Source organism: Macrosteles quadrilineatus, unplaced genomic scaffold, assembly GCF_028750875.1.
Source record: "Macrosteles quadrilineatus isolate MER2022 unplaced genomic scaffold, UCM_ALF_1.0 Scaffold_5__1_contigs__length_97177068, whole genome shotgun sequence".
Lineage (NCBI taxonomy): Eukaryota > Metazoa > Arthropoda > Insecta > Hemiptera > Cicadellidae > Macrosteles > Macrosteles quadrilineatus.
In genome coordinates, this window is record NW_026542598.1 from 67828789 (window position 1) to 67844265 (window position 15477).

The window sequence follows — 15477 nt, forward strand, 5'->3', positions numbered from 1 at the left end:
ACGGATGTTCAGAGAGTTTAACCTTTAATTAGCAAACTGGTTGTCCAACTGACCATTCCAATACCAGCTGTTCTAGAGTTCACTCAAATCAGCTGACTGCTGAGCTGAGTGTGGATTACCACCTTTAGTTTGAGGTAAACTTTATTGTCTTTTAGATTTCAATACGTTCATATTATTTACAGTTGAGAGTTTATTACATTTTGTCTAAGTAATTAATTTTACTGTGTAAAATGGTTGGTCAAATCTGTTGCTTTGGTAAAACAGTAGGATTTTTTATTTGTTGCAGTTGGAATATCTTTATTACTGACTTATATTTGGATGTGAACTGAAGCAAATGTCCACAGGATAGACAGTTTTGTATTGGCTATGGTTTAATCTATCTACATCATCAACATTTTCAGTTGTCTTGATTATCACGTGTAACGGGTGTAAGTCCTGTTACTGTATATCTCCTTTCTAAAAATATATTAAATCTAAAAAAAAATTAGGTAACATTTATGTACCGTAGCCTAAATAGTGACAAGGGAGATAACATGTTTCAGTTTAGAATTATGTAAATATATTTATTTCTACTGTATAATTTTCAAAATATTGTTATTAACCAGTTGTGCTGAGTATTAATTTTAAAATCCTTAAAAATAACATGTAAAATTTGTTCAAAACAAAGCATATTCTTTTCTGGTTTTTCACACAACTTTTCCTAATAACAAATTATAATAATAAACAGTTTTTTTATGTTTGCTTTGTAAAAGGCACAATTTTTTACTAATTAATTTAACCTTCTCATTTATTCACAAATAGAGACAAAAACTGTCTCCTTAAAATTTTAAGGCTGTCATGATAACAAATAATACCCAAAAGAATAAAGTTTACAAGTATTACTACAGTTCATGCATTTGTCCTCTCATTCCGTTCATGTTCTATTAACCGTTTTACAAGAGAATTTCACAACTCTTTTTATTAAACACATTAAATGAGAAGGTAACAATTAATTTCCAATACAATGAATGCTGCAATCAAATTAAGCGTAGAAAAAAGCTATGAGAAATACCTCTAGGTTTCATGAAAATGCATTAACCACACATGATTTATTTCACCATGCAGCCATGTTTACTTCCTTGTCTCTTCTTCTCATCCTCACAACTGTCATGGCCGCCCTAGCCGAGCCCCCCAGAGTGTCTGTAGCCCAGGGGGAGCTGCAAGGCTCCTGGATGAAGACTCGTGGAGGTCGTCAAATAGCTGCGTTCCGGGGTATACCTTACGCTGCTCCCCCTACCAAACAACTGAGGTTCAAAGTAAGTCGAGCTTCAAAATTTTCTTGGATGAGAAACATAAATTGTTTAATTGCTGAAGTAATAGACGTCTGGGATTGGAAATGTTAGGGAGACAGGTGAAGCGATGATAGAATCAATATGGGTAGAAGAAGACCTCCTGGACGTTCAAAGATTGAGTGGATGCATAAGAGTGTTGAGAGGCCAAGAAGAAGATGCATAATCAAAAGAAGTAGAGGCAGTGTGCCTTTTTTGTGCTATTCAGCATTTTTTATATTCAGAGATATTGGCATTTTTTAAGTTTTTTGCAAAAATAATCCAAACCCTGGTCTTGTCACTATCTAATGTCAACCTTTTGGTAGAAATGATTATTATACATTAGCACAATGACAAATATCTGAGTCTAGAATATTTGGAATAAAATTAGCAGCTTCAAGATTTGAAGGCAAACACTATACTAATTGGCTACCCACCCATTTTTGGATGATTAAATAAATGGCTTTGAGAATTGGGTAACTACTGTTTAGTAAGTAATCGGTAAAAGGGGTATTTGGAATTGAATATTTATTTCTACTGTATAGTTTTCAAAATATTGTTATATTAACAAGTTGTGTTGCGTATTACTTTAACAATCTTAAGAATAACTTTTAAAATTTGTTTGAAACTGAACATATTCTTTCCTGGTCTGTCCACACCTTTTTGTAAAAAAAAAAACCAAAAAAAAAAACCAAGCAGTGTATTTAATGTAATATTAAAAAGAATGAAATTACAATTACAGTTCATACTCTTTTTACCAGAGTATTTTCAAACTTTTTATGAATTTCATCGAATGGTAAGAGAACAAGAATTAACTATCCCTGATAACTAAGCAGTTCATATATTCACCAAGCTATTTATAATATTATATTGAGAACCAATTTGTTTTAGAGCCCACAACCCCCTGAGCCGTGGAAGGGACGGAGAATTGCTAGGGAAGATGGACATCCGTGCATTCAGTTTCACCCCTTCTTCAGTATACATGGAGAAGAAGACTGCTTGTACTTGAATGTGTACTCGCCAAATGTAAGACCATTCAAACATTCGTGGTTAAAACATTATACAGTAATTGTTCAAATTTTCTCAGTACATTATTTTTTTGGGATAAACAAACTTTTAAAACTTTCTTAAAAGGAATTGGAAAACTTCAAGAATTTGTTAGTTGTGAATACTTTAAGTTGGTTAACGATATTTTCAGTGTCAAATCTTATGGAGGTTCTCTATTGAGGATACATAGAGAATATTTATGCTACTAAGGGGACATCCTCCCATACAATAATTATTCTTTTGTTACAAAAAAATGCTATTCTCACAATTTGTTTAGCATTGTCAACATATTTTTATCTGATTCCAAACAAACTGTTGTACATTTATCAAATATTCAGCTACTTAAAAAAGCATTTTCAAAATATTTACTACGACTTCTTAAGTAAAATCTTTTGTAAAAAAAAATCATTATTAGTACCGTACTTCCTTAAACACTCTTTCCACTTTATGTACAAATTTGATGAATACTAAACATAAAATTCACTATCTAGTTATAAATTTACTAATACAACGATACTGTGGATATGTCTGTCTGTCTATTCCTGCGTAATAAGGTTGGTGACACTGACAATATAGGGTTCTTCAATTCTCAATCCTAAAAAAAACACTTAGAATATTTGAGCAAATAATGTTGTTTGTTGTTTTTATTATATTCTAGTTTTAAATGGTAAATTAAAGAAACAATGCAAAATCCGAGATATAAATAGGGATATTTTGGCGATTCCATGAACAATTTTTTGAGGTACACAAACACTGTGAGGTAGTGAGCTGAGATTTGAGTTGGTGTCAATATTGACAATGAGGTGTCACATTCCAAAACTCTAAAAAGTGAAAGCAAGAGAACAAGCTTTGGTAATGAAATTGTGGACGTCAGCGTTTTAAAATTTTAAATATATATAATTCCGGTGATGAGGTCACCCAGAACATCACCCTTTCAAACAAAACACCTTGGCACTAAATAATTTTTTTGAGCTAAAAAAAAGTACAAACCGTTTATGCAAAAATGAATGGGAACGTTTCAAAAACGTGTATTATAAGTGAAGAGTGAAGACCTAGTCAAAATTACTACTACTAAACCATAAAATAATCCAGCAATAATTTCGGTGTGTATAGAACAACTGTTGACGAGTGTGACTTATTTGTTTGTACGTAGTTATGTACAGTGGCTTCTTCAGTATTAATAGGTGGCCGTCCAGAGCCACTGCGTAAGAGGTTTTTAAGGAACGCAAGGAAGAGAAAGATTCACCTACAAGGTCGGTGAAGAGGGGGCAATTATCTTTTGGGCCCATAGTGTATTACACGCAAATCAAGGTTATTTTATTTTACAAAGTGGTAATATTACAACAAATAGGCCACCTTGTAAGCCTGTGGCCATCTGAATAACTCAAAGTCAAAACCAAATTGATCCAAATAAGGGAGGGGCCACGGTAACATTTTCAAACAAAAATAAATGCAGCTCCAAATTAATCCCTACCACCACCTAGCCTTAATTTTACTACAAACAATTATATTTATTGAAAACTAAAATATTTTGAACTCTTAAAGAAATTAAAGCTTGCATAGGCTTGATATTGTGCAAATGTTTTCTATAAAAAAGCTAGTGGTGTTTTGGATGAGAAGTTGAATTTACAGTAGTAGGGGTTTGAGAAAAGTCTAGATTTAAAGTTTTTACTGCCACATTATAATAATTTTGTTTCATAATTTCAGATTTCCAATGAGGAAAAATTACCAGTTTTGTTCTTCATTCATGGTGGAGCGTTCAGGACTGGTTCGGCAGAAAGCTTTGTTTACCACCCTAAATTTATCTTGGATGAAGATGTAGTTCTTGTTACAGTAAATTACAGACTGGGTGTTTTTGGTAATTACTAAACAATGTGCTATTTTTATTTTAGTTTATCAAATTAGGTTTTGACATTATTTTTTTGGTCCAAATGTCTAATGATTTGTCAAAAAACCTTTGCTTGTACCAAAAACTAAAATTGTTCACAATGTGTATAGATGGACTGATATTTAAATTTGAAGATACAAAAAATATGTTTGAGCTAAAAACAAAATGGAAAAGTTAAAAGCTTAAAATACCTATTTAAAAATGACCATGCGAGGTATTTAACAAAATTAATATCCTCAAGAGAAATATAATGAATGCTTGAATGGATTGAATATTTATGAAAATGAAAAGATAGGAACAAGTTTTTGAAATAGATTTATATACCATATATATATACCATATATTTCGGCCATTGATACATTGTATATTTTGAGGTAGAGATAACTGAAGGATGAGTTTTTTATGGATGAGATGGTAACTTTTGTTACTGACTAAGATCAGCTGGTTTCTTAACCAGAATCATTTTCTAAAAGCCCAATGATCAGAGACATTGGGTTTTGAGCAATCAAAAAGCTACAGATTTTTTTCAGGATATATTTGCAAAACGTCTTAAATATACGTTGTCATTCTGAGGTGACCACAACAACCATTATAAGATACCCCTCTAATTGAGCTAGTCGATTGCCAGAATACGCTAGAATTTGTTTTTAAAACTTCCGATGACCAAGAAAGCATTTAGCAAGGACACCATTTTCTATCTCTCAGACTTTACTTTGGCCTAAAAAGATTAATGCTATTGTGCTATGATTATCGATTGGGCAGAATCCGTAGATATTGTTAAACTTTTTTATTTTCCCAACTGTTTTTAAGATTTTATACTGATTTAAAATCTTACATGTACATTGAATCCATAACAATTTCTTACAATTTAGGGTTTTTGAGTCTGGAGGATGAAGTTGTTCCTGGCAACTTTGGTCTGAAGGATCAGAGAGCAGCCTTGAGATGGGTGAAGGAGAATATAGAACAGTTTGGAGGAGATCCCTCGGCTGTCACTCTGTTTGGGGAGAGTGCAGGAGCTGCTAGTGTCCATTACCACATATTGTTCAACTCTGATGAAGGTACGTCCAGGAACAGCTAATACACTGAAATGTCTGAACATGACTAAAGATAATTGTATTAGTATTCCTACAAGTATTATGATAGTTTTTATAAAATTTAAAAATTAAACTCACAGTATACTATGCAATCTTATTTTCAAACTTTCAATGAGGGATTGAATTATGAGAGACAACTTTATATTTTAAAGCCTTTATTTAATTCAAAATAAATGTGTAAGAATTTTATTGTTTATGCAAAAAAAAAAAAACATAATGTAAACTTTTATTTGTAAAATATCTAATACCCCACCTATGACTTTATGAAACATTTCTGTACTACATGGGCTTAAGGCTTTAAAGCAGTCTACCCGCTAGCTTAAAAAAATTGACGGTGTTTCAGAGTTAAAAAATGATTTCCAACAATACCTTTTGAAAAATAATTAATACTCGCTTTCCAAACATTTGAATTGAACAATAAGTAAATGTAGTTATTTGAAGTTAAAGTACTTATTAGTTTTATTTTATATTATTTATGATATGAAAATGCCAAATGTTTCACCAGCTTTGCTAGATTTGTTCAATATTCATGGCAATAAAGTATCGTAGAATTTTATTTCATCCCACTCCATTTTGCACTGGGGGCGCGAGCTGGTCTAGTGGTAGAGCGCGGGATTTCTCTCCCTGAGGTCCTGGGTTCAAATCCTGCAGAATCACCAATGGATTTTACCTCATCCACTTTGATATGTTTCAGGATTGTTCAGAGCTGGTATCCTGCACAGTGGCGCCGCCCTGACGGCTGGTAGTTTCCAAAGACCTGGAGACCAGAAGCCTCTAGTCCAGTATCTCCTGGACAAGACTGGGTGTCCTGAGGGAGACAGTGCTTCTCTCCTGGAGTGTCTGCAAAAGATTCCCGCCTTCAGGCTGACACGATACGTTCATCTTTTTTCTGTAAGTTTTTCTGTTGTGTCTCTAGTAATCTTGAATATTTTGTAATATTTTGTGATGCAATGGATGTTTTTTCCTATCTTAGATTTAATGATTGAAATTAATTTTAAAGCAAAAAATACATACTACAGGACTTAAATTAACAACTTTCCGGAAGTTTTTCAATATTTATTAAAATTTAATGAAGAACTTTTTTAAATTAAGCCTTTTTTTAATAATTTGGGTTGATATTCTAATTCTCGATTGCTTGTGTTGATTTGCCACTACCAGTAGAAGTATATAAAAAACCATTCCATTTTAATTTGCTATAGAAATACAAAAATATAACAAATGAAGATATTTTTTAGTAGCAAATGTTTTTCTAAGAACTAGAACTTTGATTCTCACAAGTGATTTTCTGAAATCATTCTAATACTAAACATTATCTTTTAACAATGTTTTACAAATGACTCATTCTGGTCTGGTGTTCCTGGATGATTCTCAGTTATCCATCAGTACATTGGGGGTCTAAATTAAGAAACGTCTTCTCCAAAGAAAGTCTTGCAAAGTAAATCCATCCATGGTGCGTTCTAAGCTAAGTAGTTTCATCCCAGATAGAGTAATTCATGCCAAGTTAGGCAAACTCAAGGACAGATATTGACAGTAATGTTTGTGTCATACAACTTGACATCTGGTTGGAGCTGGAAAAGAAGAATCCAGACGGCCATGTATTGAATGAACTAGCTAATTTTTTAAATTTTAAATTGTTGTATTTATTTCAGCCGCCGCTTGACAGTCTAATGAGAAGAATAGAGTTGAGTCCTACGATAGAACCTGATTGTGTGGAAGATGTGTTTGTGACAGCTGATCCTTGGAACAAGACAATGTCAGTGCCTTTGATTGTCGGAACCAACCAGTACGAAGGGATGTTCATAATACATGGTAGGAAACTTTATACTTTACAACGATTCATTTATTAACAACAAACAAATGGACTGTCATGTCTCTCAGTATGTGCAGAACAAAGACTTAATTTGAATTTTGAAACCTAAAAATATACCTCATTTGGTGATTTGGAAACGGATCGTGTGTTACTTTACTTCTTTGTTAAATTTTTTAAACTAATTCAAGAAATAAGTGATCAATTATCAGTTTTACAAACAACGTATTGTAAACTTATAAAGTGAAGGTTTTACAAATTGTCGAAGGAAAAACGTTTAAAATATTTTAAAATGTTACAGGTTTAACACGATGCAATTTTTGTATCCAAATTTGTTTTTTTGATTTTATTTTTGCATTTTTAAGCTCCATAATTTGTCATATATTTAACAATGGATTTAAGACCAAAGGAATAGTCGTAAAAACAAAAATATAAGTAAAATATTAGGCTACTAAAATGAAGGAAACCCCTTTGGTAAGTGATTGATCTATGATGAAAAAATCATCAAAATTTAGATTTATACACAGAATAGTACACGAGACATTTATACACAAAACAACTCAATATAGGGATATCATGACACGGCGGCGGTTGTAGGTAGACTCCAAATGTTGCACTGTAACAAACCATGTATGCTTTAAATAATTGAAGTTTGGCGTAATTTGGACTATTGACGGAGCTAAGCCTAAAAGTCATATATACGTTTTACGTATTCCAGGGGCTATCAGAATGAATATTAGTAAACTAATCATGGATATTTTTCCAGACAGAAATCAAGAGTTGAACTATAAGAACTACCAGAGTTATTCATTTAGTTAGACATTTTACACATTATTTAAGATTTTGAGTTGAATTTTTCTATTATTAAAAAAACTCTTTAGTTCAGAATTGGAGAACATATCTCACTTGATAATTAGGTTTGTATAGTTTGAAAAACCAAACAACGATTATATTCGACAACATTATCTGTTATGTGATTTTCAGATTTCCTAATGGATGAAACAAATAAAAAATTCAATCACTTCAGTTCCGAGTTTGAGAAGATATTACCTTACAATTTAATGTTCAACACAAGTGCTGAGGATCCTGAGTACGTTAGCAAACAAATACGAGAATTTTACATTGATGGAAAGGAAACCAAAAGGGAAAACTTCATGCAACTTGTTGATGTAAGTAGAGTACAATAGAGTAAAATCTATACTATTATAAAAAAGAGGTGGTTGCTGTATGTGTGCATGTAGTAAAATTATATATAAATGAGTGGTTAAAGTGTTTGTCTGTTAATCAGAAGACTGTCAGTTTGGTCCTGAGGAAGAAAGTCAGCTTTTGAATGGTTCGATACTTGTTGGTTGTCCTTGATCATTTAGTTAAAATTAATGGTCCTTGCTAAAGAACAGCTGATCTCTGTCGGTACTCAAGGGATCTAACTCAATTCCGCACTCACTCCAATTATACTCAGATTGAATTATGTATCCAAAGTGTGTATCTGTTTTAGTATCCTAATGAAATGTGACAGAGTGAGACAGATATAAGAATCTGTCAAGCACTGTAACATTATAAAATTAATTGAGTGTCTCAAAGAGGAAGAAACTGCCTGAGGAAGTAAAGAACCCGTTGTGAGGAGCTTATTAGAGGCCTTATTTTAGGATCTACCCTTGTTTTGTGAGGTAACCGGTATTTTTAGATCATGACTACATTGTACATTCAGTTATATAGTAAAATGCAAACCAGATAAAACGCTTCTCTGACGGTTTCTCTGACAACTGTGTTGACTGGATTGAGTCCTATTTATCTGATCGTCAGCAGTGTGTCAAAGTCGGTGACAAATGTTCTACCTGGGAGCAGATTACTAGAGGTGTTCCTCAAGGATCTGTTCTTGGCCCACTACTGTTCTCAATTTACATCAATGACATCACAGAACATATCACACTCACACTACCATTTGTATGCTGACGACCTACAGATTTACTCGAACTTCAATGTAGACGAGATGGATATTGCTGTACGACTCATGAACATTGACATTGAATCGATTACTCACTGGGCTATAAACAATGGATTTAAACTCAACATTGACAAAACACAAGCAATGATTGTTGGCTACCCCAGACTAATGACCAAAATCAACTTACTCACTGCACCACGACTTAACTTTGACGGAAAGGATCTCACCTACTGCGACAAAGTGAAAAACTTAGGACTCATCATGAACAAACATTTGAATTGGTCTGACCAAGCCAACTCCATTGTAACAGGGTCTTTGGAGCTATTCACACCATCAAACGTTTAGCAGACTACCTTCCACTGAACTTGAAAATCATGTTAGTAAAAACTCTCATCTTGACTCATTTCAACTACTGTGATGTGGTGATCAATGACATGACTAATGAGGTTTCTAGTAGACTTCAGCGAGCGCAGAATTCCTGTATCAGATTCATGTTTGGCCTAAGGCGATATGACCATGTAACTCCCTATTTTAACCTGCTTTCAATGATGAAGTTAAATGAACTTCGGGAATTTCACACCCTCCGTCTTCTGCACTCCATTATCAATAGTAAAATTTCCAATTATTTATCAGACAACTTCCATTTTATTTCTGACATCAGCACCCGTGCCACTCGTAGAGGCTCTCACCTTTTATCTACACCAATTCACCGGTCAACAGTTTTTAACAAATCCTTCTTGGTATCTGCAATTCGATTGTGGAATTCTCTTCCTGACCATATCAAATCTATAGGTAACCGTGCGAGGTTCGGGGCAGAGATTAAATCTATTATATTGAGCAGCGGGCTTGAGTGAGTCTCTGGCGCTGGTGTGAGGGGTTGTTGGCGGCTTGTGTGAATGGTATTTTTGTAGGATTACTTAATTTAATTTATTTTTTCATGTTTACTAATTTAATGATTACTTAGATTATTTAAATTTACTTATATAAGTGAATAAGTTTTTTATTTATTTATGTTTAGAGGTTAAGTGGTAGAGAGGACTTGCAAGTCCTAACTTCACCTCTTAAATAAAGACATTTTTCATTTCATTTCATTTCTTTTACAGCTGATCAGTGATGGAATTTTTACCTATGGAGTCGCAAAAACTGTGGAGAAAAATACTGCTGATACTTACTTGTACTCCTTTAACTATCTTGGATCAAAATCATATCTAAACCTCCTGGGGTATGAAAACTCATATGGTAAGTGTACCACTTTAGACATACACAATACATAGGTAAGTCATGATTAAGTAGAATTTTAATCACTTGATTAGCAAATTCTCATTTTGTATCCTTTTGTATATTATAATCAGTAAAATACACAATATTAGTTTGAATATTTTACATAAAAATACAATGAATATCTTAAATTCTAAATGCCATGTAAAGACTATTGTTTTTTTAGGCAACTGTTTAGTGACTTTTTGTTACTGCTTTTCATTGTTGGAGCAATTACAGATTGCAATTCTATTGTTGCAGAAGCTATGTGCTTTATTGTAATGTTTAGCTACATTGTTTTGCATCACAGGTCCAACACACGCAGATGAACTGTTCATGTTTTTCCCGATGCCTTTCAACAGAGCTCTACGGAAAGAGAACAAGACTGAGGAAGATATAGAAATGTCACAACAGTTGATAAAAATGTGGATTAATTTTGCTCATAAACTGTAAGTAATTAATTGTTCAAAGAGTTTTGCTGATGTTTCTGATGGTTAAATTGTTTACATTGTAATATAATTATTGAACACAGGAGACATTCACTATTCCTACGCAATTGTTGAAGAGGTTGAAGATTGCGATTTTATCGTGATCAAGAACAATTTTCTTCATTTCTGATAACATTTCAGGTCTTTGAGTACAGAAGTAGTGTAAACCAATTTTGGGTGCATGCAAAAAAACAACACATTTTATTTGTACTTTGCTGATTAGACATCTATGACAACTTTTAAACATTATTTGATTAGTGAGACAAAAATGTTTCTAGAACTCCAGTACCTGAGGGCTCAGAAGTCGTATGGGAGTCTGCAGGAAGTGATTTGCAATACCTCAACATCAACGGTCCTGGGAATATGTCAATGGAGTCTGGTTATTATAAGGAGAGAGTGGCATTCTGGGAAAATTTACCATTTCGTAATAAACCACTGCCAGGTAGGTTTTTTATGATAAAATTAGTAAACTGTTAATTGTTATAAGAATACAGCCGTAGCCCGTAACATTAGGCTAACAATGTCGACGACACAGTGTTGTAACTGGTAGATTATTTAAGTCATAGAAGACACACACAAAATTTTACCAAGGAAGGTTTGAATTGGAAAGAAATGCTTTCTTTATCCTAGCACAAGTCCTTAAAACCTATGCCATTGTTCATTTTTAGTATAGTTAAAAAATAGGTTATTTAGAGTGGCTCACTTTGGATTCCACCAGAGAAAACATAACGTTTTTAATTTTATTTTTCAGTAGATTAACCTGTTGCTTTGAAAATTAAATGTTATTTAACTTCAATTACTTCTTAATCTTCAGGATAGTTGTTTTTTTCCTCAAGTTACTGTAAATAATAAGTTTATGAGGTGGTAGACTTGTCATATACAAATGAAAAACACACTCTAATTTAGTTGGCTATGTAAGAGCTTCCATCACAAAATATGTGATTGAGAGTGGGAGAATTGCAACTCCAATTGGACCAAGACTGCCGAACTCTACAGTCCCAAGTGTAAGGGATGAGGGGACAATATGGAGAAGGGAGATGAGTACAAGTTCTGAGTAAGAACTGTCAACCAGGCAAGACCTGGCAATTCCATTAATTTGTATAGTATAAGAACAACCAAGTTCCACCACTGAGGAGTTTGGAGACAAAATTCCTAAATTTAACCAATTTTTTACAGATCTCCAGAGCTGTTTAGCTTAGAAGACATTTCAATACCACGAGATGTTTGTTTTGTTAACTATTTTTAATGAATTAAACGCTTTACTCATAATACTTTTTTTGAGTATTTTTATTTTTACCTCGTTCATTTTACAGTTAGCATTATGGAGCTGCGTATCCAAATCTTTGGAATCGTTCAGTTAGAAGATATTTACAAAAATATAAAACCACCGTGTTTTGCTTTCACTTTAAATATGTTTAATCCATAAGCAAAGAATGAGTAAATAAAAAAAATTTCAAGAAGTAAAATGAGGCAGGAGGCTTAGATTGTCTTTAATACGTTGTGAGTAGTTTTAGCTTGAGTTATTTGTATTGCATTGAGTTTTTTTTAGTCAGAAAACCTTATAATTGACACATGATATGAGTTAGTTTTTAAAAAGATGGTTTCATTACTCCATGTTTAACCCAGGCTTTCTTCGTCAGACCAGTCTTCAAGACCTTCCTGAAGGACTAGGTAACCCACTCTAACACCCCCAATTTCAAATGGGGTGAGTCCGAAGGGAGGGGAGTCTTTTGAGATGGCTAAGGCACCAGCCCAGTTCAGGCCTTAAGCAGACTGCCCCCCAGAAAAACTGACCCTGTTTCCAATAATCAAGGAACTAAAATAAAACACAATCCAACATTATCACACTTTATTCAGAAAATTGATATAAGAATTCTTACAATGACAATGTTAGCAAAACATCTGAGTCAACCAACTCCAACAAGTAATAAAGGCAACAAGAATTCATCACCTAAATCTAAATTGTTTAGCATACCTACCATAAATATTGCGTGTGTACTTGATACCATAGTCGAGTGTAGAAGCGTACAAGCCCACCTCTCGTTAACTAAAAATTATATCTTTGGCACTTCAACAGGTGAAGTGAGCCAGAGATAAGTTCGACCCCTGTAAATGCCTTTGAATCTCGAGTCTCATACTTCTGCACATAAGCGAAAATCAATCGGATAGGATCGTAGAGCGCGCTAAATTTTGGTGCGGTAAACCCTTAATATATACAAACTGAACCTCACCAAAAAAAATCCGAGCTTTGTGTCGCCAATTTAATTCTTGTTACCGATAATTTTGGAAGCTCGGAAATTGGAAGTGTAGTGTGTAAGTTGGTGTCTTTTGGTTGGTACAAAAGCGTGCGGTGTGAGTTTGGATTTACTCGATGTTTGTGGTGGTAGTGCGTTCCTGTACGAGGTACACCTGGGAGCCGGGGACGGTGCTGGTGGTGACAAAGGTGCGGTGCTTGGCTCTGATCAGTGACAGGTTGCTCTCGGCTGTGTCTGCGCGGTCCTCGGCGGCCTCCAACTCTCGCTGGAATCTGCGTACTCGGGTCACGCTCTGTTGTGACATGCCCTCCTGCACAAAAAAAGATTAGTTTTATTATTATTTTTAATTTAAACTAGTATATTTAATCTCTAGGCTTCTCTCTTGAGATTTTTAAAATGAATGTTAATCTTCTGATCCCATAAAAGGACTTAATGTAAGACAATTTCAGCAAAGCGGCTTTTACACAGGGAAAATGGTGTCCTCTAGCTCACTTTCCAACAGGTGAGCCTAAAATGAGGTAAATACTAGAGATAAACCAGTTAGTTAGTTATATTGGCGGATAGTTTGTGCTGTCACACCCTATTAAAGATAAATATTATAGGATGGTAGATTGATCATTAAACATTGTCAGGGCAGTTCCATGTGTTATTAAGGTGACATGCATTGCTACTGTCCGTGGCCGTGCTGGTAAGATCTTTTTGAATTCATTGGCTACCAGGACCTACTTGCCACTCTGAGGGAAAGTATACATTAGGAATATCTATTTGAGGAATGTCCAAACAAGGAAGAAAATGGATGACTCACGGTTTCCTGCAGCTGCCTCTTGTAGATGTTGATTTTCTGCACAGTCTTGTCGAGTGTCTCCTGCAAAAGTTGAATGTTTCTCTGGTCTTCCTCTGACTGGATCGCCAACTCCTTGACATGTCGCTCCTTCTTGCGCAGGATCTTGATGGATTCTGAGTGTCTGCGCTTTTCCTCGTCCAGCTCCAGCTCAAGGTCTCGGATCTGGAAAATTTGTCAATATGACTTTTCTTGAAGACACTCCCTGCATAATTTTTCTAGTACTGTATGTCTTTAAAGAGGGTATTGATACATTCTTAAAAGTGTGGAGGGATTGACTCTAGTTAGTTGTATATTGGTGAAGTACAAGAATCTATGAAGGTTCGGTCAAAAAGATAGGAAAACAGGTATTAATTAAAGGTGGTTAGGGTGTTGTGTTATTTGTTGGTAGATGTTAAGATATCAAAACTAGAAGTTACTCTTGCTATGCCAGTAAGAAAACTGATTAGATGATGCAAGGGGAACTTTTGAAAACTTCAAAAAAAATTAAAAAATCACTAAAAGAAGTTGACATAGATTTTTAAATACAGCAATAGCTCACATAACAAGGAGGCATACAATAAAAAACTAAGAACTTATAAGCAAGAATCTTTAATCTTAAATCCTAAAAATAACTTATCTTAGGTTTAGATTTCCCACAACCTCTTTTCCTTGAATCATGGAACGTGAAAGGATGGCAAAAGTATAGAACATAAACAAAACATTTAACATGCTTTTAAAGAATGATCTTTGAAGCGAAGGTATAAAGAAAAATATGTAATGATTTAGCAAAATCTTAAGATATCAAGGAAACATGTATAACATTAATTTTCCTCTCTTATATCTTCACTACTCACCCTAGCCTCCAGCTTGCTAATGATGCGCTTGCCTCCGACGATAGCATTAGCCTCTACCTCCTCCAGACGGACGGAGAGGTTCTTCACTTCAATCTCCAGAGACTTCTTGATTGCCTCAATCTTGATGATTCGCTCTTGTTCTTCATGGAGGATCTCCACTGTGTGCTTCAGCTCAACCTGAACCTTCTGGTATCTCTCGTCGGAGATCTAAGGGGAAAGAAATAATTTAAGGTTTAGTGGAATAATTTTTGATTTGAAAATGCATGTCCGAGTATAGTTAATTGTTATTGACATCCAAGCTTTCAAAAAGTTACTAATTTTAAGTGTGACAAGAATTTTGTGACACTGTTTTTAAGTTGTTGACCATTCTTTGATAGGTGGATGTTTTATTTTTGTTGCCAAACATTTTTCATTGTGTCAGTGTCAAGTCATTGTTAGCTACCTAGAGTATAATTCATTTTTTTACTCTAGCTAATGTAAAATGTTTTGCTGAACCTTTTTAACTTAGCATTCGTTTAATCCTTATAGGCTTTTGATATTTAAAAACATTATTCTGTGAAACAAAGAATCATCCACAACAGTACAAGAATGTGCAGTGCTACTGAAAGGAACAGTTTGGCCATTTTGATACATTGGTACCATTATTGGATGAAAACCAGCCTCACAATTAAATCATCCATGGTCCATACTGTAGGTAGTTTTCACAAATAAC

The 15477-nt window shown here is 34.2% G+C and overlaps 2 protein-coding genes across 3 annotated transcripts in view; one reads left to right on the forward strand and one right to left on the reverse strand.

Annotated features, from left to right (window-relative positions):
• The first annotated feature begins 64 nt into the window (after positions 1 to 64).
• LOC128994645 (juvenile hormone esterase-like) lies at positions 65 to 12103 on the forward strand. 2 transcript variants are annotated; one of them, XM_054419329.1, is made up of 12 exons: positions 65 to 134; positions 1105 to 1295; positions 2199 to 2333; positions 4062 to 4212; positions 5115 to 5300; positions 6031 to 6227; positions 6986 to 7145; positions 8128 to 8312; positions 10192 to 10327; positions 10656 to 10794; positions 11112 to 11275; positions 12010 to 12103. In XM_054419329.1, the coding sequence occupies exons 2-12, from the start codon at positions 1107 to 1109 to the stop codon at positions 12030 to 12032; spliced, it is 1665 nt and encodes a 554-aa protein (XP_054275304.1). In that variant the 5' UTR covers positions 65 to 134; positions 1105 to 1106; the 3' UTR covers positions 12033 to 12103. The 2 variants fall into 2 exon arrangements, with proteins under 2 accessions (XP_054275304.1, XP_054275305.1); XM_054419330.1 differs by having other exon boundaries at positions 77 to 134; positions 1162 to 1295.
• A 564-nt stretch (positions 12104 to 12667) lies between these two features.
• The window catches only part of LOC128993948 (paramyosin, long form), a 38452-nt gene continuing 35642 nt past the window's right edge, over positions 12668 to 15477 (reverse strand). The window contains exons 15-17 of the mRNA XM_054418091.1: positions 14766 to 14972; positions 13894 to 14094; positions 12668 to 13398 (exon numbers count right to left, since the gene is read on the reverse strand). Coding sequence (XP_054274066.1) covers positions 13198 to 13398; positions 13894 to 14094; positions 14766 to 14972 — 609 coding nt within the window. The 3' untranslated portion in view covers positions 12668 to 13197. The remainder of the gene's footprint in view (positions 13399 to 13893; positions 14095 to 14765; positions 14973 to 15477) is intronic.

Coding starts and splice junctions, on each gene's coding strand:
- LOC128994645 (XM_054419329.1), top strand. CDS start 1,107: ATGTTTACTTCCTTGTCTCTTCTTCTCATCCTCACAACTGTCATGGCC. Junction 5,301..6,030: donor ATTGTTCAACTCTGATGAAG/GTACGTCCAGGA, acceptor GATATGTTTCAG/GATTGTTCAGAGCTGGTATC. Junction 7,146..8,127: donor AGGGATGTTCATAATACATG/GTAGGAAACTTT, acceptor TGTGATTTTCAG/ATTTCCTAATGGATGAAACA.